The sequence below is a fragment of the Papio anubis genome, chromosome 8 (assembly GCF_008728515.1).
Source record: "Papio anubis isolate 15944 chromosome 8, Panubis1.0, whole genome shotgun sequence".
NCBI classification, from domain to species: domain Eukaryota; kingdom Metazoa; phylum Chordata; class Mammalia; order Primates; family Cercopithecidae; genus Papio; species Papio anubis.
Window position 1 is genome coordinate 39,742,456 of NC_044983.1, and position 21,859 is coordinate 39,764,314.

Below are 21,859 nucleotides of genomic sequence, written 5' to 3' on the forward strand. Positions count from 1 at the left end.
TACATCTCAAGCCTGGATTTTTCAAGCATCCTCTCTGATTTAATGCTTTCAATCTCAGGGTCTTCAGCTAATATTTGCTCTCCCTGTGAGTCCACAGAGAAGGTGAGCGGATAGATCAGTGTGTATTATAATAACCTCTGAAGTTCTTTTTAAACTTCTCTGAGAAATACATTACCTTTACTATCCTGGCTTCAATTTGGTATATCTATAAAATGCATTCACCTGCTATGGTTTAAGGAAAGTGCAGCATGTGTCACAAATGCTTTAAGGGAAGGGACCAGGGCGTCCTGACAGCTTTCACATAAACAGGAAGCCCTTCCAGGGATGCCACACGGAGCTGTGAGAGGGCAGCTGGGACTGGCCACCACGGGGTGAATGACAAGTTAGAGGAGAACTGCCCTTTGTACACTGGACATGGTAGCTCATGCCTATAGGCAGGAGGATAACTTGAGGCTAGGAGTTCAAGACCAGCCTGGGCAACATAGCGAGACCCTGTTTCTATTTTTAAAAAATTAAAAATTTGGCAGGGCACAGAGGCTCATGCCTGTAATCTCAGCACTTTGGGAGGCTGAGGCAGGTGGATCACCTGCGGTCAGGAGTTCAAGACCAGCCTGGCCAACATGGTGAAACCCTGTCTCTACTAAAAATACAAAAATTAGCCAGGTGTGGTGGTGGGTGCCTGTAATCCCAGCTACTCAGGAGGCTGAGGCAGGAGAATCACTTGAACCCGGGAGGCAGAGGTTGTAGTGAGCCGAGATCACACCATCATACTCCAGCCTGGATGACAGAGTGAGACTCTGTCTCCAAAAAAATAAAATAAAAATAAAAATTAGCCAAGCGTTGTGGTATGCACCTGTAGTCCCTGTACTTGGGAGGCAGAGGCAGAAAGATTGCTTGAGCCCAGGAGTTCGAGGCTGCACTGAGCTATGATTGTGCCACTGCAGTCCAGCCTGGGCAACAGAGACCCTGTCCAATAAATAAAAACTACATTGCACTTTGTAGTTTCCAAGACTCTTCCATACACACCAGCTCTGTGGGGGATGCATGGTGGCCATCATTTGGCAAATGAGAAAACTGTGGTTCCACGCACTGCCTTTGGCCAAAGCCATGTGACTAGTAAATTGTGGGCAGGAATGAAAACTCAGTTCTGAGTTTTAGAAAGTAACTGCTTCCAAACTGCTTCCCCAAAGGAGGCTCTCTCCTACCCTATGCAGTGGAAGGGGCTCCTATGACGTCCGTCGCTGGGTTTCTGAGAACACGGGAAGCAGCAGCAGCACAGAGACACATTCAGGAGAGAGGCTGCAAATGCGGGGACCAGTCCAAGAAGATGGCACTGGGACCACGATGTCCAGCAGCTCCCAGCCCTGGTCAGAGACCACTGATCCACAGTTTATACAATGCACTGCCCTTTGCAGTGGTCCTATGCCCTCCACTGCACCCCCAACTCTACCCTTCAGTGAATTCGTCCAACTCAGTTTCCATCTGCTCCACCCTCTCAGGCACATAGAGGCTCCTCTTCCCCGTGCACTCAAGGTGAAGGCCAGTGTTCCCAGGGGCCTTGCCTGGGGAGCAGGAGGTGCCAACCAAGATTTTACACCTAGAGAGCAAGTCACAGAGTTTTTGCCACAGAACAAAACCACCCAACTGCAGAGCTGGAGGAGATCACAGATCACCTATGGTGACCCCTTCAACGCGCCTAAGGAAACAGGCTCGGAGATTTGAGCTGACTGGCCAAAGTCACAAACAGTTCAGTAGCAGTGCAGAAACTAGGTGCCAGGACTCCAGAACTTGTGTTATTTTTTTTTCTTACCCCATATTTTATCTTCTAACGCAAGTCTTTGTTTTTGTTTTTTAACAAGTGGGTAAACTGAGCCACCGAGTGCTTTGGTGACTTGCGGGCGCTGACACAGTAGGTGGTAGAACCAGGCACTGGGCTCACACCTGTACAACTCCTAAGGCTACAAATGTTCTTTCCAATGCACTCTTTAAATCCTAGGCATTACAGCACAGCCTTTATGCTAATCCCTGCTAACCGCTGGAATCAGCTAAGGAAGTGACTCCTGCCCGGAGAACCAGCAGTTCTAAATGGACTTGCTGCCAACACTGAAACTTAAACAAAAGAGGTCTATTTGGCACTCAAAGTAATAAACAAAATACCAAGACCATAGGAGTGTTCCCCAAACTTACAAAGATGGCACTCAGTTTGTATAATGGCATCACTGCAGAGAAATCCCTCCTGGGCTTCTCAGAAACTCTTCTGGAGGATGGTGGATTAGCAGCATGTTCTAGACAGCGTCTCTCTCAAGTGCTGGGGGACGAAGTGAGCCTCGGGCCTCACCAGTGGAGACCAAGTCCCTGGGAAGGTCAGATCAGCTGGAAAAGGCAGCTGCCCGGCACAGCCAGGCTCACCAGGCAGATGTGCTATGCACACACAGACAAGACGCGCAGGAGGGCACATGTACACAGCCCATCACACCACACACTACCCACATCTGTCTACACCCACACTTCACAGATTGACCCATACACAGGCAAACACAGACACAAACACACATGTGTGCACAGCAGGTGATCCCTTGTGTCCCCCGGCTATACACAGGCATCAACAGACACCTACATCTCGCAGACATAGCCCCATGTGCACAGAGGCATAAACACACACATACCACACACGCACCTCCCCTTGTCCCTTATTGTCACTGCAGCCTCTCCTGCCTCCCTCTTTCAGGGAAACTCCAGACACCTGGGCTAACCCAGCCCCACAGGCCCTCATGAATGCCATTCCCAGTGCAATGCTTTAGGGCTGGCTCCGGAGGCACTGTGCCTCCTGCCCCTGATCAATAACAAGGTCTGGAAAGAAAAGTCAGGGCCATTTATGGGTCCTAATGACAACTGCTCTTGGTAATGGCCAGTCCTGCGGTGACCCAAGTATGAGTTGATTACAGGTTCTGGCTCCCACTCTGCACACGCAGAACGCAGGTGTCCCGGGGCACTGACCGCTGCAGATGGCCCCTTCCCTGACGGCCAGGGCAGCTGTGCTGACCTCATCAGCCACCTCCCGAGGGCTCCTTCAAGTGGGTGGCCCTGAGCAGGCCCAGACCCAACAGGCACCACCCTGAGCCCTCTCCTCAGGGACATGGCTCCAGGGCTCCTCTCTCCCTCCCACCCTCACTCAGAGGCTCCCTGTCCAAAACGTCTCACCACTGGTGTCTGCAGTTCTGCCATTAGGACTTCATTATTTGATTAATGAGGTCTCCCTCTTCTTGTCCTCCTCTTCCTCCTCTTCTCTTTTTTTTTTTTTTTTTTTTTTTTTTTGAGGTCTTTTTTAAAGATATAAGACAGTCATGTTTTAAAATAGGTTCCCAGTGTCTCTGTGTTGCCAACAAGGCCGAATCTCCATTCTGTAAGAAAGCAGTCAGATAGCTGCACAAGCTGTCTTTTGCCTGTTTTGTCATCATTTCTAGACACTCGCCACCACAGCCTGATAAGCTAACCACAAAAAGATGCACCACTCCCCAGTGCAGCGTCGCAGCTCCTGGTCTGATCTCCGCTGGGATTATCTTCCTAGGCCCACCTTTGCTGCCTGACAAATGCCTACCAGGTCCATGGAGGACAGCACAGGGTCTCTCATCTCTGCAGCTCCCCTTTCTCATTTCCTTGAAGACCAGCTCCCTGCTCTATGCTCCCGTGGCTCCCAGCTCTTCTCTATCACAGGCATCTCTGCATCTCCTGACCTCCTCTAGATGGTAAGTCCTGGCAGAGTAGAACTGCTTCCCAGTCACACCCCATGACCATTTTCTGGACACTCACCAGCGTGGAGCCTAGCACGCATACCATGCAATTAGCCTTGACTGGGTCTGTGACACTAACATGAGATTAGGTTAATCCAGGCGTTTCCTCCCTGAGGCAGGAAACACCATGAGGAGCAGCACAAAGGCACTGTGAGCCAGGGCTGGAGCATGGACAGAGGCACCTTGGCGAAGCCTGTGACAAACCCAAAGCTTCTGCCTCAAACAGGCCCCAGGAGTGCAGACAGCAAGGTACCCCAGTGTGGCCAGGGGCCCCTCAATACAGACACCCTCAACCTCTCCTCCAAAACTCACCAGCCCCTGTCTGGCCAGCCCGAGGCTCACTGCGGGGCTTCACACTCATAACACACTTCAAAGGCAACACACCCCAGGCAGAATTACACCATTAAAAACCTCCGCTCCTGGACTCAGGTGTGCAGGTAAAAGCTATCTATGGCCACCAGAGTTTTCACCTTCCTTACCCAGGGCTTAACTTGGGTTCAGAGCACTTGGAGGGAGGAGACGGCTGCAGAATTCTTTGCAGCAAGGACCCCATAGCAGCCCCTTTTGGCTCTGATTATTGATATGGTTAGGATTTGTGTCCCCACCCAAATCTCTTCTTGAACTATAATCCCCAGGTGTTGAGGGAGAGACTTGGTGGGAGGTGACTGGATCACAGGGACAGTTTCCCCCATGCTGTTCTCATGATAGTGAGTGAGTTCTCACAAGAGCTGATGGTTTTATAAGGGGTTCTTCCCCCTTCACTTCCTTTACACACTCTCACCTGCTGCCATGTAGAACGTGCCTGCTCCCCCTTATGCCATGGCTGTAAGTTTCCTGAGGTCTCCCCAGCCATGTGGACCTGTGAGTCAATTAAGCCTCTTTTCTGTATAAAGTATCCAGAATGGTGTAGTATCTTTATAGCCTGTGAGAACAAACTAATACAATTATGGAGACTTCCCTCTTCCCAAGCCCTGGGAAGAAATGATATCAACACTTCTGTTTACACAGCTAAAATCTTTTTGGATGTGGATTCTAGTCAACAGATGTGGTATAGACTAAGCAGGACTCAGTAAAAGCCCAACGACTGTTGAATTATCTCTGCAAGAGTGCACACCTTCTGCAGGTGGTTAGATTTTCAAAAGAAAACACATGCACAAACACACATCATGAGCCTGTTTTTAAATGAATGTGTGTTAAGAGTAAAGACCCTGTAACTGGAGAGTTTGGGTGCCGGCTGGCATTTGGCACTGGGCGGACATCTTGGCTTCTAGTGCCTCTACATCTCAGAACAAAGGTCGGAACTCTTTCCAGCCAGCCCTGCATCCTGTAAGTGGAAGCAGTGGCTGCGGATTACATGGAGATGAGAGGCCGCTCTCAAGGCTCAAATCTTGCCTGTGCACTTCTCAGCACCTTGCCCAGGGCTGACAACAAGTACTTACCTGACTGAACTCCTTCCCCTCGCAGCTATGCACTCCCTGGGTGTCATCTCTGACTCGGGCCCATGGCCACAACCACGAGGGAACCCTGAAACACATGGGCCATTCATTCCAACTGCTGCACCACAGGAGCAGGTGCAGCCTTGCTGGGACCTCGTCACCCTTTGAGCTGGGTACACAGACAGCTGCAAATCGGAAGAAGCAACTCCCCCTCCCATACCTCGATCCAGCCTTTGAGTCCCCACGCTGTGGGCCAGGGCTAACCAGAACACAGAATGGGGAGTGAGTTGTTATAACTGACAAATGACAAACCAACATTCTCCTCTGTATTTATTTACCAGCTTAGGTTTCATCAATTGAAGAATTACTACTTGCTTTGAGTCTTAACTCCCTTTCCCTGTCCTCGTCTCCTGACACCAGGAATGCCCTCCTCTACTTTCTCCATTAATCTTCAGCCTGACAGTTAGATCCTCATCTCCTCCAAGAAACTTCCCTGAATTTCTCCAGGCCCCACCGAACACCCCTGCCTCCTTCAGGCCTGAGAGCTAGAACTACACACAAAGGCATCTGAAGATACAAAGAACAGAGACAAACAAGCATGGCAAAGGCCTGTCTCACCCACCAGATTCTTGGGGGTTTTGTGGGGGGGTTTGTTTTTGTTTCTGTTTTGAGACAAGGTCTCGCCCTGTTTCAGACCCAGGCTGGAGTGTAGTGTCCTGAACACAGCTCACTGCAACCTCGACCTCGCAGGCTCAAACGCACGTCCCACCAAGTAGCTGGGAACACAATGTGCCACCACATCTGGCTATTTTTTTATTTTTTGTAGAGACAGGGTCTTGAACTCCTGGGCTCAATCTTCCTGCCTCAGCCTCCCAAAGCACTGGGATTACGGGCGTGAGCCACCACACTTGGCCTCCAGATTCTTAAATATGTTGAGGGCAAGAACAGGGTCCTCCATATGGTGCTGAGACCAAAGGAAAAGTGGAGGGTGCCCAGGCTGTCTATCACCCTGAGAGGCAAGCACAGCGGGCTGGCACGGCCACCCTATGGAGTACCACAGGAGGGAATGCGCTCTCCAGGCACCAGCTGTTCTCAGGGTTTAAAGTGCTTATCCAGGCTTGTTTCTAGCTCTGGTGCCACCGACATACAGTTGGGGATTTCCTTCAGCCATAAGCCATTCCCCAAAGCTGAATGCATCCGTTGCGGAAGACGCCAGTGTGAAATAATTTTCAAAGAGCTCACAAAGAGAAGAGAACACATCTGAGGTAGTCCCAAAAGGAAATGTCCTGCGGAGAAAGCTGATGGAAGGGCTAGAGAAAACAAGAGAGAGAAAATCCCCCTCATAATCCTGCCTGAATGAGAAAGAACATCATTTAGGGAAGCTGGTTTCTCGTTTTCTCCCCACTGCCAAAGTACTATTTTGGCACCTCTTTACAACTCACAGACATCCTTTCAGAATTTGTAAATGATTTCCCTTAATTCCTGCCCTACAGAAAATACCTCTTTTATGCCTTCAAATATATGCAAGTCAGTAAGCATCTATTACCTGCACATCAGTCCCTAAGAACTGTCAAATAACCTCAGCTCTCAGGCTCACAGCCCCCCAAACCTAACAGACCAACACCTTTTACATTCAAGACTCAAACATCTATATGGAAGCTCTGCACATGCACCGAGATCCCAACCCCAAAAGCCCAAATAGACACAAATGTCACCTTCTCTCAGGAGTCCCCAGTTCTTGCTCCTGCCCCTTTGAGGAGTTGAGATGAGAAGGACCCAGGGTGCAGCATGAGTTATGGGAGCTACCCACAACCATCTTAAACTCAGCCCTGCAGGAAGAACCCCAAGGCTAGTGGGACACAGAAACTCCAGCATCTGGGGCTGGCTGGGACTGTAAGAACAAGCAGTTTATAATCCAGCAGTCTCCCTGAAAAAACCACTATCATTCACTACAGGCCGGTGCAGTGGCTCACGCCTGGAATCCCAGCACTTTGGGAGGCCAAGGTGGGCGGATCATGAGGTCAGGAGTTCGAGACCAGCCTGGCCAACATGGTGAAACCCTGTCTCTACTAAAAATACAAAAATTAGCCAGGCATGGTGGCGCACGCCTGTAATCCCAGCTACTCAGGAGGCTGAGGCAGGAGAATTGCTTGAACCCAGGAGGCAGAGGTTTCAGTGAGCTGAGATCACGACACTGCATTCCAGCCTAGATGAGAAAGAGAGACTCCATCTCAAAAAAAAAAAAAAGAAAAGAAAAGAAGTTAGCCGAGCGTAGTGGTGGGTGCCTGTAATCCCAGCTACTTGGGAGGCTGAGGCAGAAGAAATGCTTGAACCCAGGAGGCAGAGGTTGCAATGAGCCAAGATCATACCACTGCACGCCAGCCTGGGCGACAAGAACAAGAGGCTGTCAAAAAAAAAAAAAAAAAATCACTACAGTACCTTCCCTGGAAAGACCTGGAAGACTTCATTTCATCTCTTCCCCATCATCACCATTCATGTGTCCATCCACCCCCTCACTTAAATATGTGCTGCGGCACTCACAGAACTCAACTTACCTAATTCCCAAATGGGTCTCCCACAGCCACCCACTAGCAAAGCCAGAGACACTGGGGGAGCATCTGCAGCAAAATTTTTTTTTTTTTGCCACTGTCATTAACACTCAGCAGAATCCAGAAGATGACTTCACCCCCTACCACCACGCCCTAGTTCCGGCTCCCAAATCAGTCAACATGTCCAGCCCCTGCCAAAGTGGTTCAACAAATGTCTATTTTCAAAGAAACCTAAGCTGGCTGCGTCTGGTTCACTGTCCTCATAACTCATCACCAACTATTTGTGGGATGCGAAGGGGAACCATCCTGAGCCTGCCCCCTCTGAATTAGGAAGTCCCCAGGTGCCAGCAGTAAGAGGCACTCAAACCCAGGGAGGCTCACGCTACAGGGGCAGCTCCTGCACACACTGATGATGGGGCAAGTCCCTCTTCTTGGTCGCCCAGACAGACAGACTGCGGTGCCAGGTCCTCTGAGCACGGTGGGAGTGACAAGCACGAGCGGCAGGCCAGACCCCCTACACAGCAAAGCTATAGTTCAAATATGTATTGTATGTGTCTGGTTTTCACACGGAGTTTGCAACCTGCCAGTTAGTAGTGTTTACCTTTGTAAAAATTCACGGGAAATCTTAGTCTGAACAGGCCCAGAGTTTATTTTACTGCCAGATAAACAACTTTCTTTGATAAATCATCCACGTGACAGTGTTCCTGAAAGACTAAACAAAGATTTCAAGCACAATCTATAGGCCTTTGAGAAGCCTTCCAAAGCGAACGCATGTTTAATTGGCTGCCCTAAGGTCGAGGCAGGCCAATGGTCTGACATTTCCTTGGCCATTTGTTCTTCTTAAACACACACACACACACACACACACACACACACACAGATTGGAGCTTCCAGCACATTTCTGCAAAACTGGATGAAACTTACCAATATTTAAACGCTCATTCGCCTTATAATGCATAGTCTATGTTTTGGTTAAAGGAAGTGAATATCACAAGGCAGGTATTGGGGTCGGGGAAGGGAAAACTGCCCCAGAGATACTGCTGGAAAAAAAAGGGGACAGAGGGAAGTAAAACAGCACAAAGGGGCTCTGAAGTCCCTCATACATAAGTCCTGCTAAATTAGAAGAAGAACATGTTAGGTACAGGGTTTCTAAAAAACACACAAATGAAACTTCAGTGGGCCTATCCTGGAACACCAGGCAGTCACAGCTCCCACATTCAGCCCTCATCACTGTCTGGAGGCTTCCAGGTTTACCTTGACATAAGGATGTCATCTCACTAAAACCCAGATCTCCTAACTTCTAGTTAGGGTTTGGCTTTCCGAGGGGGAGTTGTTTGTTATTGTTATTGTTAACTACAGCACCTTGAAGCTGCATAAAGCAGTTTTTCTGTGGGGTTTTTTTTTCTTTTGAGAAAGAGTTTCGCACTGTCGTCCAGACTGGAGTGCAGCAGCGCAATCTCAACTCACTGCAACCTTGGTCTCTAGGTTCAAGCGATTCTTCTGCCTCAGCCTCCTGAGTAGCTGGGATTACAGGCGCCTGCCACCATCCCCAGCTAACTTTTGTATTTTCAGTAGAGATGGGGTTTTGCCATTTTGGCCAGGCTGATCTTGAACTTCTGACCTCAGGTGATCCACCCACCTTGGCCTCCCAAAGTGCTGGGATTACAGGCATGAGCCACCGCGCCCGGCAGCCTAAAGCTATTAAAGGTCTTCCAAATGGGTTTTTAAAAACACTTCTTCAGTTGAATCCTCTGTTAACCAGAGAATTAACTAGCATATTCCATTCTTCTTCCTAAAAAACTTCTCCCCCAACAAGCTGATTTCATTAGTGCTAGAATTTTCCTTCCTGGGCTAAATTTCATCCTAAAACAATTCTTTCCAATAAGAAGATTTAATAATTATTACAGATTGAACAGCCACCGTATTCCAGGAACTGTGCACACTTGATTAAATCCAATTCTCCCAACACAGTCATGTAGGAATTCTCATCCATAGTTGGCTGATGAGGAGCCAGGCTGAGGGAGGTTAAGAGACTTTCTGGTGGTCGCTTAGCTTAATGGGTTGGGATTTAATCCAAGTCTGTTTGGCCCAGAGCCCGTGTTCTTTCCATTCTGCTACACTGCCGGCTTTCCCACCAATAAGGGAGCCACTGATTGCTGAGCTCCTTCTGTGTGCTGGGCACAGACATCAGTCCATTTAAATTCTACAAACCCTGAGGGTAAAGGAGCACCTGATGCCCCTGCCCAGGAAGCTCCTCAACTACTGTCCACCGTGATGGGTGTGAGAGGATGGGAAGGAGCAAGGGTGTGCAATCTGGCCTGGCTGCCAGGGAAGTGCTGGTGGGCAGTAACAGGGTTCCAGGTACAGTGCTCCTGGGTCATTGAATGCCTAACTCCTTTACTTTTTTTGTCTTATTGCCTTCAGTCAGTAAGGTGAGGGCATGGACTGGCTGATCTCTGATGTCCTATCCAACTCAACACTGCTTTACAATGGCAAAGTGGTACAGGGGCTCACTTCAGTAGCACACATGGTAAAACTGGAACAATACAGAGAAGATTCACATGGCCACCGTGCAAGAAAAACATGTGAGTTCGTGAAGTGTTCTGTATTTTCAAAGGATAAGATGTAGGATACAGTCTTCAGTAGCACAGCTAGGCAACTATAGTTAACGATCATTTACTGTATATTTCAAATTACCTAGAAGAGTAGATTTGGAACATTTCCAACACAAAGATCAGGATTTCAGGTAGTAGATATCCCAATTACTCAATTTTTTTTTTTTTTTTTTGAGACAGAGTCCTGCTTTGTTGCCCAGGCTGGAGTACAGTGGTGTGATCATGGCTCACTGTAGCCTCAAATTCCTGGGTTCAAGCAATCCTCCCACCTCAGCCTCCCAAGTAGCTGGGACTACACGTGTGTGCCACCATACCCAGTTAATATTCAATTTGTAATGGGGATGGGGTTTCAGTATGTTTCCTGTGGTGTTGAGGCTAGTCTGGAACTCCTGACCTCAAGCAGTCCTTCTGCCTCACCCTCCCAAAGCACTGAGATTACAGATGTGAGACAGCATGCCCAGCCCCAGTTACCCAGGTTTGATCATTACATATTGGATGCTTTTATCAAAATATCAAACATACTCCATAAATATGTGCAACTCTTTTATATCCATTAAAAAATATTTAAGTGGTACAGGTGAGCAACACAGCACCCAAAGAAACGGGCAGTTCGCATGAGCTGTGAACAGCCCCCTCGTCCCACTCGTCCCTTGTCCCTTCTTCTTTACCCACCTCCAGAAAAGCTTCAGAAAATAAAGGTGAACTTGAGGGCAAATCCTTCTCTCCACTCCCCTTCTTACGAGAGTTTGTAGTCGTATCCAAAGATGAGGACATGATGCATAGTAAAATAAGCCAGATGCAGAAAGACAAACACTGGCGCAGCCTCCATCTCTTCACTGCCCGCCCACCCCCACCCCCCACCTCCCATGCACAAGAAGGCTGCTCAGAAAGAGACACAGGCTCTCAGCTGGGAGTCACACCTCTAGTGCACTGAGCAATCGACCAATCTCAGGTTTTTACGTACCTAAAACATCCTAACTGCTCCATTTCGTACAGATCTGTGGATAGGATATGTATCTTCAGTAACAATAAAACTCAGTTGTTTTCCACCTACGAATTCCACCCCCAGGGTAACAATTCCTTCCATATCTGATTTCATTTGACCAAATGAGATTCTGGATGCTTATATGCTCAGTCACCCAAAACAGGGCATGTAGTTTTCCCTGAACTTAATACACAAGTTGCCGATACCCACCTTGAAAAGAGCCTTCTCCTTTTAAAAAAACAAAAAAACAAAAAAAGTCAATCATGCCTGTAATCCCAGCATTTTGGGAGGCCAAGGTGGGGGGATCACTTGGGGTCAAGAGTTCAAGACCAGCCTGGCCAACATGGTGAAACCCCATCTCTACTAAAAATACAAAAATTAGCCAGGTGTGGTGGCGGGCGCCTGTAGTCCCAGCTACTTGGGAGACTGAGACAGGAGAATTGCTTGAGCCCGGGGGGGCAGAGATTGCAGTGAGCTGAGATCACGCCACTGCACTCCAGCCATAGAGCAAGACTCAGTCTCAAAAAAAAAAAAAAAAAAAAAAAATTCCAACATCCACATGCAGTATCCCCTGTCATTCATACACTCAGCTGACAAACTTTCATTTTACGTCTACCATGTATAAGACACTGTGCCGGGGACTATTTGAGTGCAAATGGGCCTTACTTTGTTCATTCCAAGACACAGGTTTTCTGCGCATTTCTGCAAGAAGTATTTTTTTTGTTTTTCTGTTTTTTCTGTCAGTAGTGCAAATTGAATAGTGTGTCTCACAATACCTTCTCCCACCAGGTAAAACATGGCATCAGATACAGAGGCTGCTCTCGGGCAGCCTGCAGGTGCTGCAGTGACTGTGCTAGCAGCCAGCTTGCTTCATCTTTGGGAGGAAACCCAAGGTTTACTTTGGAAAGGCTGAGCCTACTCACTGCAAGAGCTCAAACTTCCCGTCAGACTAAAACGCTGTCCCCCAAACAGCAGCACAGCCAAGACACCTTGAAAGAAGTTGGAGGCAGAGTGAGAACAGATTAGTGGAGGTACGGAGGTGCGGGAAACTCTGAAAACATTTCTACTAGGAAATACTCGCTAATGCTAACTGTGAAAGCTGATGTTCTTTTCCTTCCTATTTGACTAACCTTAATGTTGCATAGTACAGCTTTTCTCTTTAGGAGGAAATATATATATGGAAAAAAGAATCCTTCCAGATGGCAAGGAAAGTTTCTAGGGGCAAAGAAATCCTTTTCCATAAGGAGAAAATACTGGGCTGAAGAAATTGCCACCTGAACTCTCAAGCTCAAAACACTGAAGAAAGCAGTACAAGTGGAAGCTCTGAACTCTCCTAGCAGAAGTATATCACCATGCAGATTGCCCCCACAAAAGCTTACGGGTGTTTACAGATACTGCAGAAGAAGCCAGAGAAAGTGGCCAGAGGCAGGAATTAACCTCACCGCAATTATAAATAAATCAGATCCTCATATCCCTGGAATAAACCAACCCAAAGGGAAGACGGCTGTGGGTGCTGAGCTGTTAACAGCAAGATGATTAGTGTGGCGGCTCGCAAATACTATATTGGGCTATTTAAGAGGCAAGGGTGGCACCCTGTTGTCACAGAGCAGGAAAATCAGAGAGAGAACAAAAAACAGAGCCCTGCGAGCTGACGGAAGCCAGCAGACAGGCCGGTCGCCATGTTCAATGCGGTGACTTTGCCCAGTCTGTCTTGGCTCCCACATCTGGTGCTTGATCCAGGTTGATCAGCTGCACTTCTGAGCATCAGCACCCAGGCTTTTCTGCTCATGTTTTTTTCCTGTTGGGGAAAAAATGTGCCCTGAACTGAGGGGGCACAGGGCTGGAGACACGAGTGACTAAGCAGATCTGCCAAGGGGTTAAAGCGCATTGCATGGGGAGAAGGTCAGGGGTCAGATATGCCCAGCTCCACAGAGGCTGCCAGGGACCAGAGATGCAGTGGCAGGTGGATGAGGGTGCTGCTTACCCAGGGAAATGTACCCCCTTATTCCCAGAGCTCACAGAGAGCCTTCCAGCACCCTGATGTCTTCCCACTGAGGATGTCAGGGCCACTTAATGCAAAGTTTGATCCCTGGAGGAGGGAGTCAAGCATTCTCTTTCTTCTCTGCTGTGTGTCAGCTTGCATTGTTCAATTTCTTTGTTTCCTAACTGAATCCCATCAGTGTGGCTGACTGCCTCACTTACTTGAAGTGAGCTGAGCTAAGAAACACGTTTCTCGACAAGGGTGCATTCTCTGAGGTGCTAAGAAGGGCAGAGCTAAGCTCAGCCCCTGCAGAGAGAGAAAGAAAAAAAAATTCCTATATATTGTTTTATGAGAACATTACAGACAAAAAACCAAAAAGGTTTCTCCTGCAACCAGCTCAAAAAAGCCTGCCATACACCATACGCACACTAAGGAGGTCAGCGCCTCCGTGGCGAAGCTCAGAGGCTGTGCATCGACTCTTAAGTGACAAGGCCAGGTGGCAGAGTGTAAAAGGACTCCAGTTGGGAAAGTCAAATTCCTTCTTTATCAAATAAGAGGACTGGATAAGATCTAGGTCTAGAAGGAACCCAAAAGTTCTGTGAACCCAAGAAGAAAATATTGTCAGGGCTAAAGGAACCCAATCCCAAACAGCTAATCACTCAGATTCCACAAACCCTGATTGGTTATCAACATGAGATCCTCCATCCTCTTCTGTGTACAGGATGCTGGCTGATTTGACAGGTGTCTGCTGCCATGGGAAGAAGATGTCCGTTCCAGGTGAGTTACCTGAGTGCCCTCTAGACTCCTGCCCTACACCTTAAGGTCGACCTTGCCAGATTCAAATTCTTTCCCAAGGCTTGCCTCTTCAGCCTATGTGGCAAAGGGTCTGAATCCGCCAATTTCTGTCTTTTTAAAAAAATAATACTCATGTGTTACATTTACTTAGAGGAAGAGTTTCACCCTCGATCCGTATCTATAGAACTCAAAAAGCACTCGGTATACAGGGAATCCTCACTGACAAATTTGAGGTAATGCAGAAACAGACAAGTAACTCACACTGCTGCATTATAGAGAACACATCAATCTTCCCCATGTGTGGAAATAAGACACACGGTCTCCAGTTCAGCTCTGGTGGCCATCTACATCCAGCTTCCATCTTCATCCACAATTGCAATACCCTGAGAATGACCGTCATGAGGCATGATTCCCTCCGACTTGCGTGTGTCCTCCCACGTGTGTGCAGCTTACTTTGACAGGGCTCTTTGCAGGAACATGTACTTTATCAGGTTTGATTAATGAAAACATGGCCTGGGATGCCTCCGAATGGACTCCCATCATCTATCTTTACACTTTTCCAGATAAGAATTCTGCAAGAAAGCCGATCTCAGGGACACAAGGCAGGAATTATGAGAAACACATTGTTCAGCATCACACTGATCCTTCTGAAAGTGTGGCTTGGCCAGAGCCACTTTTCTGCATCCATGTCAGATAGACGCGAGAGAGAGGGAGCTGGCCCTCCAAAGGGATGCCGTTTACATTTACTTGGCTCAGAGGAGAGACTCTCGGGGTGTGGTGAATTCGGGTCTTCTGTAGGTCAGACTATAACAGACCATCCCTGAAAGGCCCCAAGACCCCTGGCAGCTCCCCCACCTCCCCCTGATCCCCACCAGCTCCTCCTCCTCCTGGAGCTGACAGTGCTGGTTCAGAATTCTCTTTCGATGGAGAGTGACGGGAAGAAGAGAGAAAAACCACACTACTGTGGGAATGTCCATTTTCTTTGCCTTGCAGAACCTGATAAGGACCCTCCTGTGAATCCCCTAAGCATTGAAATCTCCCCTCCCTGGGAAGGCACCCGGAGGGCAGCCGTTTAAATCCTGGACAGAGTCATGCTGACACCTAGGGGTAGATGTTTAAAAAAAAAGAGCCAGTCCGGAAAAAGCTGGGCCCAACCAGATGCAGGAACAGGTGGCAACTTGTACCTCCTGCAGCTTCCGAGAAGGAGCTGCTGTCCTTCCCTGCTCCTCTCGACCTGTCCCCAATTCAGCCTCCCTGCATGCCTAGAGAAGATCCCCAAAAATCTGTCCAGCGATCCCCCACAAAGGAGGGCAAAGTATGGCCTTCATAAAAACTGGCTGGGTCTGGACCCTGTCTAGTCTCCCATCTGCCTGAGAAAAGCAGCTATTTGGAGAGGAATGAGGTAGAGAATGTAGAAAGCTGCAAGGAGATACACCAGCAGGGCCTCCATCCGGCAGGGACACAGACCAGGAGGTTCCAAACCTTCCAGAGGCAGCTAGAAACGCTTTCTTACCAAACTCGCTGGCGCAGAGATGTTCAATGATGGCTTCGGATTTCAACTCGTTGTCACAGGGAGGACACACCGTTGTGCCTGGGAAAGGAAGTAGGGAGAAACGGAGCTGTAAGTTACAGAGCAGGAAGGGAGCAGCCCCTGGGGAAGAGATCGGCCCTGGGTCCAGGCTGAAAGTGACTAAAGGTCTTCTGGAACTTATGAAGGGGACCTGAGAATTGAAAAGAAGAAGGCTTGAGCCCAGGGTCTACAATCAGAGCAGGCGCAGGTTTCTTGAAACATTTTGGCCCAGAGCTGCTAAATGTGACACAGTTATTTAAGCCAGCATGACCTGAGGCTGGGTGGGGGCAGGTCATGTGAATGATGACTTGTGGGACGCTGTGAGTGCCGGGAAAAGCTGGCTTACGAACTCATAGAGATCTCTTCCTGGCGTTTGTTTCCCATCCTCTCCCTTCTCCTTTCAATACCTCCCTCCGATTCCTGCCCCCTTCCCATTTCCACACTCCCAGCTAGCCTGCTGATCCCTCTGACCAGATCTCCGGGAGTCAAGAGAGAAAGAAACTCAGCCAGACTCACAAACTCCAGCCCTCAGCCCCTGAACACTTCCTCTCCAAAAGGGCCACCGCAGCAGGAGGCCAGGGCAGGCGGGCGGGGTGGGGCACTAGCAGGCACTGCCAAATGGGAGGACAGGGCTGGATAGGAAGGGGCCCTTCAGAGGCTCTTTCCTGGGCAACTGTGAAGTGCTTTGAAGAGGAGGTGTGTGGGGGCAGATGTGCATAACGCTGGGAGGCAGCTCCACTGCCTGGGAGGAGATATCTGAGTAACAATATACTTCTGAAGTCGGAAGAGGTAAAGGACCCCTGCTTCCCAGGACAGAGGGAGAGCCGGACAGTGCTTTCCTCCAAGAGCTGAAGTGGCTTATCATCATTGTCATCATCCTCACCTATCAAGCAGCCTGGAGCTTACTGACTGTCTAGGAAATATCATGAGCACTTTCTAGGGGCACCCCAACCCCAGGCACAGCACAGGAGGCCAAGCCAGGCTGGAGCTGAAGAGCACAGGAAAGTCACACCTGACACTGCACTCAGGGAGAGCAGGTGGGGCTTGATGTGCTTGGAGCCCACTGTTCTTCATCCTCCTCCACCATGGCTTCTGTGGCAGCATCTCCCTCCCCATCAGCTCCTGCTATGGCTCAGACATTGAAATAGGCAAAGGCTCCACAAGTGGAAGAGAAGAGTGCACCTGCAGAGCACCCCCAGCTCAAGGCTGCCCTCAGGACACAGGTGCCCATAGACCACTCCCCACTTCCAAGCAGGGTCCCTGCAGGGCCCAGCAGAGACCTCATCCTTAGTTTTTATTGACATATTCTTCTCCCACCTTTATTCTGCACCCAGGAGCAAACATCTTCCAGATTCTCAGTGCGGTTAAGAACCACGCTCCAAGCAGACGATGGCATGACTGTCCTTAGCCCAGATGCTGGAAATCTGCTTTGCACCCAGAACTTGAGATTGGGTTCTAGAGGTGGTCATTCTCACAAAGGAGACAAGAATTTTGCATTATGGTTTTTGCTTCCGCTTGGGGAAGAGGAAGTGTGACAACATGGAAAAGACCAGGTTGCTTGCACAAGGAGAGTGAACTGTGCTTTTGGGTTTTCCTTGTTTAGGTTATTTTGAAAAAAGAAAAGTGGGATTTACACAAACACACATTGCAAGGTTCTGTGAATACAATCTTGACCAAATAGCAAAGTCACAGTGATCCGAATATAAAGGGCACATCTTGCCCACTCCACACACTCATTGCATCTCCTCTGGACGCTTGAAGTTCACCTGACCCAACCAGCCAAGGATGGCTCTGCACTTCTCAGGGACATTTTCCTCAGTCCCATCAAATATGTTTTGACTTCAGTGCCTCTCAGAATGGCAGGAGCTCATTGGGGTGGGCTCTGTGTGTTTTTATCACGGCTTTCCCCTATCTCAACTTTTCTAACGGCTGACTCTGGAGCAGCCTGATCCAGAGAGAGAAAGAGAAATGTGTGATGCGGTATTAATCTGCACCTCATTGGTACATCTTAGGGCCGTACAGGCTGCGTCTGCAGGAGAAATCCACCCAGTCATCCTTCTGAAAGGTGGAACTAAACAGCTGTTTTCAGGTGTATTTCAAATAATGTTTAAAGCAAATGAACAACAACAACAAAAAAAAAGTTTTGTGTTTATTAATATTTAAGGGGGTGTGGAGGAGACAGCCCAACAACTGAATCAGGATTAAGTGATTTTTGTAATGTATCAATCCACACACACAAGTGTGCACGCTCTCTCTCTCTCTCTCTCTCTCTCTCTTTTCTCTTTCCCTCTCTCACATACAACCCCCACAATCTTCCCTGGCCAGTTCCTGGGGGTCCAAAAAGGAGCCCTAAGGAAGGCTTTCTGGGGGAACTGAGGGCTCTGTGGCCTCTGCCAGGCTGATTAAATGCACGACATGCCCAAACAACAACAAAATCAAACCCAGTGCGCTGGCTCATACAACTTCAACCAGTAAAACCAGGCAGAGAGGGAAACAACAATGCATCAGCCTGGGAGTTCACAGTTCTAGTGGAAGTGCCAAATTTAGAAATAACTTCCCTAGAAAAAGAACAATTGCCTCTTCCATAACAGAAGCTGCTATGGCTTGGGTATCAGCCTTTGTGGGGGGAAAAATGTCAAGTCATTTCTCATTATCAGGTTTCTCCTTAGTAACACATGACCACGGAGAGCTGGCCAATACCCCAAAACTGAATATGCCCAAGTGTGTGAAAAGAAACTAGTATGCAAAGATACAACACTGCTTTGAAAATGCATTTTAATTTTAAAGAATAAAAGCATAAAGAATAAACGAATAAAAGAGTAGTGCATGCGTACTTATTCTCATTGGAAAGTACCAGTTATTACTCCACAGCCACAAGCCATAAGGTTATGAGGATCAGTAGTCAGGTTTGTCTTGACCTGCCCTCTACACACCTACACACACACACACACACACACGCCCCACCCTCCCCTCCACAGGGACCTCGGAGGAAATCACGTGGGGCTCCCTTACACCAGGGATTGCAGTCCTGGGGAGGATGGTGTGCCCTCTCAGGGCAGAGCCCCCCACCAAAACCACTGAGGGGAAAACCAGTTCCAAGCCCCACTCCCGACCGGCCCTCTCCCCGCTTTTCTCTTTGTTCCTCAAAGACCTGTCTTGAGAGGGTGACTACCTGAGCGCTGCTGGGAGGAGAGCGAGGACGGTTCCAAGCCAGGCTGAGAAGGGCGCCGACTGGTGGAACTGCAGCCAAGGGGCAAAAGGTGTCCGGAAGACAGCGATTATGGGGTTTCCCCACCCCATCACAGCCTTTTGGGGGCTGGGGTGAGGATTCTTTCCTCTCTTCTGCAGGCAACCCGTCCAATCCCCCCATGTTCCCTGTGGACTGCAGCACCTTTTCCGCAGCCGATCCCCCTAAGGTGTCCACTCATGTCTGCAGCCAGTCCCAGAAAGAGACCATCGGTGGCCATTGGGAACGGACTCCAGCTCAGGGCTGGGCACGGCCTCTCAGGGCAGGGCCGGGCTAATCCCCACTGGCTGAGGAAGGGGAGAAGGAAATTCCCGCAGGCTTCAGGGGATGGGTGCACGCCAACAGAACACAAGGCGCTTTGTTTGCTCCAGGTAACTGCTCAGTTCTCGCTCGCAAAGTGCAGATGTATCCGCTACCCACACTCCATTCCCACCACGAGTTGACCCTGAGAGCAGCGGTGCCCAGATCTGGCCACTGCGGACAATCAGTGCGTTTCCACCCAGCCATCTAACGTCAGTCACTGTGGACCCATCTCCTCCCTCCTTAGAATAAGCAAAAGCATCCAAAATTTGGGGTGTCCCTTTTCCCAACCTGCCCAAATCCTCACTCTGAGGAGCCAGGTGACTGTACGCCCCTCTTTTAGCAGCAATAACAGAGGTTAAAGACACTTTAGGTGAGCTAAGTGTAGGCAACCGTTCTCCCCACCCTAAAGGCCCTCCTCAAAAAGCCCTCAGGAAGCCTGTGTGTTGCTAAGCGCAGCTGGGGTACAGCTCCCCCATCCCTGACCCTCTCCACACCTCAGAGCCTAAACTTCGCTTCCAACGAATTCTGGGTTCAATTTTCTGCTATCGAAGTCAGGCCTGTGACGTGCATATTTTATATTTATATTTATTTCATTTTGACTTCCCAGAATTTTTTTCTTCCCCCTCAAGAATAAGGGGGTTCTGAGAGGAACCTCGGGCCGGTCCCTCAGGCTATTAGGAAAGTCTCCAATTTGCAGGGCTGCTCTCCCCGGGAGGAGATGAACAATGAGCTAATTACATTTTTATCTTTCTAATGAGCTGAGGATTTGTGTAAATGAGAGAAGCAGGGGGTACGCGAGAGGGAGGGAGAAAATACTTTCCACCCCCAGCCCTGCGAGGGCAGAGCTGGTACCTGGAAGGGGTGGAGAAACAGAAGCCTCCATGATTCCTAAACTTTCTCAGCCAGTTCTGCAGCAATCCCGAAGCTACTTGACTGAATGACCAGGGAAGGAAAGGGCTTGGTTTTATTTTTTAAATCTTTGTCGAACCTATGAAAATAAACAAAAGCTGCGTCAAACATTCTCTCGGCCTTTCTGAACTTTCTACATTTTGGGTTTTGGTTTTTCCCTCCCGTCTAGGAGGTTAAAAACTTCGATAGGGTCTCGGAGTTCTCCCCGAGGAGAGGGAAGCTTCCCTGTTACTTAAAGCGCAAAGCTTTGCTTCAGGTATGGAAAAGGCGAAGCTGGATCCCAGGAAGATTGGCTCCGGAGACCACAGCGAGTCCCTGCGAGGCCGAGGCACAGATCCACCGCTCCTGGGCCAGCCCCGCCGTGCACCTGGGTCGCGAGGGGCGCTGAGCGATACCTGGGACAGACCAGACGCGCTTAGGAATCACGTGCACAGCATGCGAGCAACCTCGGGCCGTCAGTCCCCAGCGCCTGGACCCAGCGGCGGGCAGGCGTAGGGTGGCGCTGGTTCTCCTGCAGCCCCCGCCGGGGGAGTGGGGGGGAGGCGGGGGCGGCTCGCGCACGTGGGAGGGGGCAGCCTTACCTTGGGGCTTGGAGGCTTCGGTGGCATTGGGCGGCGTCATGGCGATGCAGACGTCCCCCTCGGGGAACTTGTCACACTTGAGCATCTCGGGCCAGTAGAAGCCGAAGAACTGCATGACCGGCTCGCACGAGTCGCGCACCGCCTCGCAGAGCCAGCGGCACGGGTAGATGGGCCGATCCAGGCAGACGGGCGCGAACAGAGAGCAGAGGAAGACCTGGGTGCCGGCGTGGCAGTTCTTGTTGAGCAGGGGCACCCAGCTGCTGGCCTGCTGCTTCACCTCCGCCATGGTCTCGTGCTCCAGCAGGTTGGGCAGCACCATCTTCTTGTAGCCTACGTTGTGGCACAGCCGCAGATCCGCGGGGATGTCCACGCACTGCGGCGGCTTGGTGTAGAAGCGCCCGCTCTGGTACGGGCCGATGTCCGACTGGAAGCTCACGTAGTCGTACTCGCTGGCCAAGCCCACTGCCAGGAGCGCGGCGCCCAGCGCCAGCAGCACTCCCAGGGCTGCCCCCCGGCAGCCCCCCGCGCTGCGCCCGCTGCCCATGCCGGCTCTGCTCCCTGTCCCCCGCGACGTCGGGGCTGCCTCCGCCGCCTCCCCGCGCGCGTCCCGCCGCAAACTTCCAGGGACCTCCTGGGACAAAAGGCGCCGTCCCCAGCGCTGTCCGGCTGTGCGGCCGCAAGCTGCTGCCCGGTCCCCCCAGCCGGTGGAGGCCCTTGGCCTGCGGTCGGAGGCGGCGCGGGTGGGGAGGCGGCCCTGCGGCTGGGTGCGCCCCGGCTCCAGGAGGCACACCAAGCAGGAAGGCGCGGGGCGGCGGGCGCGCAGCACCGACTCGCGAGGCTGCAGAGCTGGAGTGCGCGGGGCTCCTACGGCCGAGCCCTCGGAGCCGCCCCGCGCAGCCAATCAGCTCCCGGCGGGGCGAGCCGCACTCGTTACCACGTCCGTCACCGGCGCGGGAGCCAATCGCCTCCCTCGCGAGCGGGTTCGGTTTACTAGAACCAGCCACAGCTCAACATCCCTTAAAAAACAAAACCAAAAATACATAAATGAAAGGGGGAGGAGGAAAGAGACAAGGGGAAAAAAAGAGGGGGAATGGATC

General features: G+C 50.3%; 1 protein-coding gene and 1 non-coding gene across 3 annotated transcripts in view; one reads left to right on the plus strand and one right to left on the minus strand.

The window, feature by feature from the left end:
• SFRP1 (secreted frizzled related protein 1) overlaps nucleotides 1–21,614 on the minus strand; it is a 47,390-nt gene extending 25,776 nt beyond the window's left edge. The window contains exons 1-2 of one of the 2 annotated variants that reach the window (XM_003902682.4): nucleotides 20,763–21,614; nucleotides 15,666–15,743 (exon numbers count right to left, since the gene is read on the minus strand). In XM_003902682.4, coding sequence (XP_003902731.1) covers nucleotides 15,666–15,743; nucleotides 20,763–21,306 — 622 coding nt within the window. In that variant the 5' untranslated portion in view covers nucleotides 21,307–21,614. The remainder of the gene's footprint in view (nucleotides 1–15,665; nucleotides 15,744–20,762) is intronic. The other variant, XM_031669499.1, reaches the window with a different exon arrangement.
• On the plus strand, nucleotides 10,283–10,389 carry LOC116268712. Its single transcript, XR_004175884.1, has one exon. It is a non-coding gene; the product is annotated as a U6 spliceosomal RNA (small nuclear RNA).
• Nucleotides 21,615–21,859: the final 245 nt, after the last annotated feature.